Raw genomic sequence first — 7,745 nt, 5'->3', positions numbered from 1 at the left:
TCACGTCATTGTTCAGACATCTCAGCTTGGGAACAAAAGTCATTAACCCACGCTTTGGAGATTTTCAAATTTCACCATCCCATCGAGATGCTCACCGATCTATTCTCACGCCGACTTCTGGATTCCATGTGGTTTAAAACTGTGCCAAGACAAGAAGTCGAGAAGATTTTTGGTCAAGATGATTGACGAATGGCGAGTCTCGTTGGGGAGGGGGAGGGGGTAATTTGATTTTTTTGCAACATTAATTCATGGGATGTCTCTGTTAAAGCATGAGCAAAAAGTATAACTTGTCCTTAGATAAGTTCAACAAGAAGTGGTTCATGTTAAACATGGGTTTAAAATCCTACACTTAACTTAGACTAACTTGAATAGTTTGTCTCAAAAAAAAAAAGAAAGATTCTGAAGCATGAACCTACCGAATAAATAGCCCTTACCTAATTATGACTCCCTCTTGAGCCTCTACCATCTCTCTAGTTGCCATTCCTGAACGAATTTTGCAGGTCGAGCACGCTTAGTTATCGCCATGTCAGGGTGCAGGCAACATCAACGGATATCTATTTTGGATTTTTATTTCTTTATTTCTTTATCTATATGCTTTTACTATTTACATTTACATGTACTTATTGTCGTTTTAATTTTTATGCCAGAGGCCACACCCAAATAACCGCATTTCATCACATCGTTTGGACACATTCCAAATAGTAATCTACCACTCCAAAATGTGTCCCTTTAATGCCAACCTACTCACAAGCTGAAAAAATTTTGCAAGGCATCAATGATAAAGATGATATCAAATACCGCGTTGCAGTTGCTGTGACTCACACGTCTCCTCTAACACAATCGATGGATCACAACACGCTGCAATTTGTACCACCTGTAGTTTCTGGAACTCATCTGGACGCTGACTGAAGGAAGAGTTAGTAGACTTCTGGTTGGCTTGAAGAAAACGAAAAGCCTATCACCATTTAAGGGCACCCCTCCATTGCAAAAACACGTTTATTTTATCCAAAATGACTAGAGATGAGGCCCTTCCCCAGGGCGGATCCAGAGCTATTTTCTGACAGTCTTCCAAATTATATTTATTGATCTATCCTCCAATTTTGAGTGTCTTCCAACAGAAAAAAATAAGATACCTTTTAATGTAAACTTGAAAATCTGACCGTCTTCTGGAAGACCCAGAAGACGGCCTAAAACCGCCCCTGAACGTCCCCCTTCCATCAGACGGACGAACAGACATAGACTTAAAATACGGCCATGATAACTTTTAGCACAGTTAGCATTTTATCAAGATAGCTTACACCAGCCATGCGAAAGACCCAGAAAATTAGAGATAAGGGTGGCATCCCCATTGCGACTGTCTCTGTCTTCCAGTCCACCATCACACCCTTTTTCCAATCCCTCCTCGCTTGTCTTTCTGTTAAAACACAACTTGGAAATCATTCTTTGGGTTTTCAAGACTGTTAGAATGTTTCTTATCCGTCTACTGATATTAGATATGCAAAGATAAGATATTCAGACTATTTACACAGACGTTGCTATAAACATATCTCATGTACAGTACAATACTACTAATAGTGCCTTTTTTGGAGACTTTCTGTAATCCACCAACATTTGTAAGACACATGCCTTACATAATATATCATTATGACTTAACCCACAGATATTCATTCTTTCTCGGTCAACTTTTATTTGTTAGTCTCACGCCATACATTATCGAACTTAGGTCGATAACACCAAACCAATCAGGAGATCAGAGCGTATGAAATTCGGCACGGGATAAGTCACGTGATGGCAACTAAGGTCAGAGCGTGATACCGCGTGTTCCCCGTCAACAAGCTACAATGCACTTCTCCTCTCTTGCGATATCACTGTCCGCAATCTGCCCTCTGTGTATTTAAGCACTTGGTCGGGTTGGGTGAATGATTCAGAATATCGATATACATGTACAATCCAGATCATAGAGTCGAAGAAATGCTTTTTTCCGTACTTGTTTGTCAGGGTGATTCTGGGTGTTGAAGTTGGCAAATCCACGACCTTTCCTCCTGAATAAGTGAAGCAGGATCACCACAAAAAGAATGAGACGTCAGACAAATTAATGATTGTGACTGCAAGCATTAAAAAACTTTTTGTCAAAGAGGCTCCAAGGAATACACATGTACAGAAAAGCTGAAAGATTTGGACTGTCCGTTATTTATTGTGTAAGTACATCTTTGTAGTTGTGTAAGTACATCTTTGTAGAATTCTCTCTGTTCTTTTGGCCATTGTTCGTTCAACCTTAAAAATTTTGTTTAAACAAGAAATAAACGAATTTCGCTACCTAAGAAAAGGAAGAAGAAAAATAAGAAAGAAAAACCAGGTTGAGAGGAATGCCCGGTTTAAAAACAAGTTGAATGAATTGCAGGGACTTGGCTTTCAATGGTGACAATTGTTAGGCCCGTTGTCAGGAAGGTCGGGGTAGATTCGTAAAAACTACCCATTTCGCTGGGAAGAGGTCCGCTCTGGGTGAAATTTAACGCGTGAAGCAGTCCATGAAAGTTTCATGATAAAAGGTCTCCTTTTTTCCAGCAAAGCTACAAAGTTACCCACCCCCCTTTCAAACTGCTAGCTGGCATGATTTTAAAGATATTATTGATATATGTTATTAATATGTTCTCTCAGCGCATGCCTTAATCCATGAAGGTCTTAGTTCTTAGTTCCACACAGAAGGTACCTGTTCCCTTCCCTTCCAGTTTGCGGTTTGTTGGACTCCCCTTGAAAGAAATCAAACAAGACAAGTTACAGAATCAAAATGACCGAAAACAGACTAATTTTGGATATATCTTAAATAATTGAAACGCGTTTTAGGGTTTCTGGGTGTCTCTTTTTTTTTTACCTTTTATGCGGGGGTAGGAGGCGGAGAACTTTTGATTTGGAAATCTATTCAAAAACGTTAACCCGCCTCTGCTTGTTATCCTGCAGTTGAGGTCTGGACAGCGATAACTCCTAGATATACTGGCCAGTTGACCAAGAGTACTATTGACCATGTCATTGACCGTTTGTTGTCCCAAGCATTTGAAATTTTCCTGTATTGCACAAAACAACAGACGTTGAGAAGGTACAGTAATTCTGGAAAGAAACTTGAAAGTCTTTGTATTTAGGCGACAAGCTTATTGGCCCCACTTTCAAACTCTCGATTTCCAAATGAGGGACATAAAGATATACAGGTAATTTAAGACGACCTTGACCTTTTGTCCCGCTTCCCTTTCTATTGCAAATTTATTTATTTATTTATTTATTTATTTATTTATTTATTTATCTTTATTATCCATTTATTTAATTTGTCTTAGGGACACGATTCTACCTCTCCCCATCTTGAACGGACACGTGCTGGTATATATAGACAGTATTTATTCGACACCCCAAGAACAAGGTCACTTTCACGTATAGTTTGTACCTCTCTCATCATTCAAGAACATAGTCTATTCCCAGCTAACCATTCACACACATACCACTGGACACGTGTTGCTCTGTGCTCTGCTTGACCTTGGTCTTATCAAACATACTGTATCAGTGAAAGTACCTAATCTCTAACTTATCTCTGGTCTTGGCATCAGCCTTTTCGCCATTTACATTTTCAACCTAGGACCCGCCAAAACGTGTGCTTCATAGATATATGCAAGATATTCTAATTTAATAAGGCACGTATCTCATGTACTTTACCTGATATATCTTTGAGCTTATCAAATTTTATATTGGTACTTTTTTACATCGAACCCCCATACACCATCCCTGAGCCCCTTTCCATTACATGAATGCTTCTTATAACCACAGTACTAGTACATTCTGTACATAAACTGGTTCATGTAATGTGCTGTTAGGTTCGGACTGGAATCGAAAATCTACAATAATGTTCTGATCATAGGTAAGTTGATACTGCGTATGAATGTATATAACGTTTTGCAGAACTCAGAAGAGTACGGATATCTGCGTTTACTTTTGGCACGTACTGTATAAACGAAGCACGGGTGTACAGTGTACAAAGTGGTCACCAGAAATATACTTTTTTAAATATTACGTTGAAGAATGCTATTAATGAACTTCACAAAAATATTTCCCTTTTTTCAGTTCTTCGTTTCATTATTCGAACAAGTTTAATATTAAGCGCTGCTTGAGGAAATATACGAAGCGACAATCGCCAGAAGCTCATCAACATGGCCACCAACGAGATCTCGTTGACTTGGAACAGCAGCGCCGTAACTATGATCCCAATCAACAATAATATCACCTTGATAAGTTATACAAAGATCCCAGCCTATTTCGTCGCAATCACATGCCTTAGTTGCATACTTTCCATTATCGGTAGCGTATTGATCATCGCCACATATATCGCGTTCAGAGAAATCCGGTCAACCAGCCGAAAGCTTCTAGTTTACCTCAGCATTGTCGACTTTTTCACGGCGCTAGGCAACCTGATAGGGGTCATTCGGTACGTTTATAACTACACCAACGAGATCTCGACGGACTGCGATAATCCCGGGCCGGTATGCGTGGCCCAAAGTGTGATCACGACGTTTTCCAGCATGGCAAGTTTCTTTTGGACGGTGATGATTGCACTGTATCTTCACGTCAGTGTGGTGGGCGGTGACAGTAGAAAGGCGGACCGCAAGGTGTGGGCGTTCCATGTGTTATCGTGGGGGATACCTGGTAAGGAAGGTGCACACGTACACGCACGCAATCGCACGCACCCTCTAGCATACACATTACCATACATGGATATTTTGAGTTCATGGCTATACCGTCTAACATGGGTCTCTCTTGATGTTACAAATTAGACAAAAGATTTTCCACAAATTTGTAACATCTAGAGAAGACCTCTAGCAGAGTTAATGCACACTACATGTAGCATATTCCAAAAAGAATTTGCCCACACACACACACAGGTAAACGCATACGCTCACACGTTTATGTACATACAGCCTTTTTGTTATTTATTTATTTATTTATTTATTTATTTATTTGTTTTTTTGTCTGTCTGTTTATTTATTTATTTTACATAACTTTATAAAATTATTTAGTTTATAAAATAGTTTATTCATTTATTTTTACGTCTTTTTATTTCATTGTTTCTGTATCACTTATTCATCATTTTCTAGCAGTGTTAACATTCACAGCTTGGCAATATGGGGTGCTGGGGGAGGACGGCTCCCAAACTAGCGCCGGTTGGTGCTGGATTAAAACCACCTGTTCGGACGGCATGAGCCCGGGAGAAGAGATAGGCTGGATGCTGTTGACGGGGAAAGCTTGGGAAATCATAGCCTATCTTCTCACGCCAGTCATCTATGGTCATATAAAGTGCCACATTCACAGAACGGTACTACCCTTTTCTATATTCTAAAATTTTCTATGGGAGAGCTACAGGACTCTATGGAAATCTCTAGGAAATCTATCGGACATCCTATAGGATTCCATATGTCCTATAGGACCTTGTAGGATTTTGGGCAATTTCCCATAGAGTCCGATATATAGTCTTATTTGTTAGGAACTGCTGTGGGAAGTTTTCGTTAGTGTATATGTATCGGTAGTTAGTTGGTCAGGAGCCCTTTAAAAAATAAAATTTTGCCCAAAAGTTGGGCAACGCTTTAAAAACAAAAAACTCTGTTCTTATTCATTGAGTAAGCCAGAAATAAAACATAATCTTATAACGCCTACCTCTGTCAACCTGCACCATGCTATTATATGGTATTATATATGTCTTAAAGATATGTTATATTGAACTTTGATAACTTGTGTATGCTTCATTTTCACATTTAAGTCGCCCAAACCAAAATTATTATCTCCATCTCTCTTTAAATTTTTACAATTCTATTATTTATCAATCAAATACAACCATGATATAGTAGTGCTTCTCGTCAATAATTGCAAATATTGTGTACAAAAGACACTTTTACTTTTCGAAACTCCAGATTGTTCAAGTTCATCACCGTTATATAGATAGCGACACTATCCATGCGGTTGAAAGAGCAGATCGGAAGCTGACATTTGTGCCGATCATTTTCATCCTTCTGCGCATATGGGGCACCATCCGTTTCTTCCTTGCCATAGGAGGCTATCAGCCTTCGGATATGTCAGCATTGATTATTATACTTCAGGTGCGTCGTTTAACATTTTCTTTTTTTTAAATGCTTATTATTACTATTATTTTTTATATATTTTGGTACTTACATATTTCGGTTTACTGCTTTTTAAGTACGGGAAGAGGTACATGGTACGTAGTTCCTAAACCAAATTAGAACGTTGGAAAACGAAGATTTATTGTCGCCAATGTTACTTAAAGTTATATAGTTCTCCTTTCTTTTTACAGGGGTTTGGTGACAGCGGCCAGGGTTTCTGCAATTGCATCTTATTTTGCCTGACCACTGACGTCATTCGCGAAAAACTGCGAGAAAAGCCTTTCTGCGCATGCGCTAGAATGTGCGAGAAGATAAGGCCATGCTTTCTTTGTGATAGAAAGCAGGCAATATATGTGCCTCAAACGTATTATAATATACAACTTTAGCTGCAAATATGCATTACAATGTACATATGGGCAAAATACACTGTATATGTATTGGAATACGAAAGCATACAGACACGTAACAGGTTAATTTGGTGGCTTTTTATTTTGCCATTCATTTAAAAAAGGAAACCCGCAATACTACAAGTCAAGCATGTACCTTTCTCGCACACCTGCTGAAAGTTACAGTTAGTATAGCGATCTGCAAAAGGACCACTTGTTACCCATAAAATCAGAGATTCTCTTTAAACTCAACGTTTATGACCATGCTGCTTTTTACGGCTTACATGTAGGTCCCCTGTATCTATGTGAACTTATCTCATCTTATGCGCCTCGCATGGCTTTTGCTTTCCCATGTACATAAATCAAATTATCATTTTTTTGTTTATCTTGTATTTTACATGATAAACTCTATTAAATGAATTTGGATTCCAGTAAGTGAATCGCCAGAGGAGCACTGCAAAAAAGTCAAATTGGAATTTCGTATTAAAAAATGTCTGGAAGGGGCAAGGGGGAAGTTCATTTCCTGAACTTCCTCTTAAACTGCCTGTTGTCTTTTAACAAATGGCGGTATCCGTTTCCACGGTTTTAATTGAGCATTTGTGACAATATTGTTCAACAAAAACTTTCTGCATAAGAACATTTTGAAATTAATATAACACGGGATTGTCAAAAAATATGAGAAACAATTTTCGATTTTAGTGCAGCGAAGGGCGAAGCACGAACAAATAAAAGTGATAATTGTAATTGTATATAATTTTCTGGCCATCTATCTCACATTTCTTTTTTGTTTGGTTATGAAACTTTAATTTGACACAACATAAATACCCAAATATTCCATCAAAGAATAAAATTGATTTTTATACAGTAAAAGATACCATATCATACAAATACCTCTGGAAGTATTGTTTTTATCATCTACCGATTTTGCACTTAATTCCAAGGGGTTATTACACCGGCAAATGGACGTTACTAAATACCGCATATATAGCTGTAATGATTTCATTAAATATTCAGCGACCATTAGCATGATTGGTCTGTGTTCTTTGTCAAGTACACTCCCTTATTTATATCTAATAAAGACTGATCCGTTAATGGACACACATTTTAATGAATCTAACAGGTCATTGACATGACACAGGTCGTCATTTGTAATGATATAAGGCGGGCAACCATATTTTGAATGGTTAATATCCTATCGGAGAAGAGTAAG

The 7,745-nt window shown here is 38.2% G+C and overlaps 1 protein-coding gene across 1 annotated transcript; it reads left to right on the top strand.

Moving 5' to 3' along the window:
• The first annotated feature begins 4,110 nt into the window (after positions 1-4,110).
• Positions 4,111-6,883, top strand: LOC106161225 (G protein-coupled receptor 157). The gene is made up of 4 exons (XM_086995909.1): positions 4,111-4,683; positions 5,133-5,350; positions 5,943-6,128; positions 6,341-6,883. The coding sequence occupies exons 1-4, from the start codon at positions 4,191-4,193 to the stop codon at positions 6,533-6,535; spliced, it is 1,092 nt and encodes a 363-aa protein (XP_086852035.1). The 5' UTR covers positions 4,111-4,190; the 3' UTR covers positions 6,536-6,883.
• The last annotated feature ends 862 nt before the right edge of the window (positions 6,884-7,745 follow it).

This window comes from Lingula anatina, chromosome 9 (genome assembly GCF_051362555.1).
Source record: "Lingula anatina isolate TDL-2025a chromosome 9, LinAna3.0, whole genome shotgun sequence".
In the NCBI taxonomy this organism is placed as follows: domain Eukaryota; kingdom Metazoa; phylum Brachiopoda; class Lingulata; order Lingulida; family Lingulidae; genus Lingula; species Lingula anatina.
The sequence above is the reverse complement of the archived record's forward strand: the minus strand, read 5'-3'. Positions and strand labels throughout refer to the sequence as shown.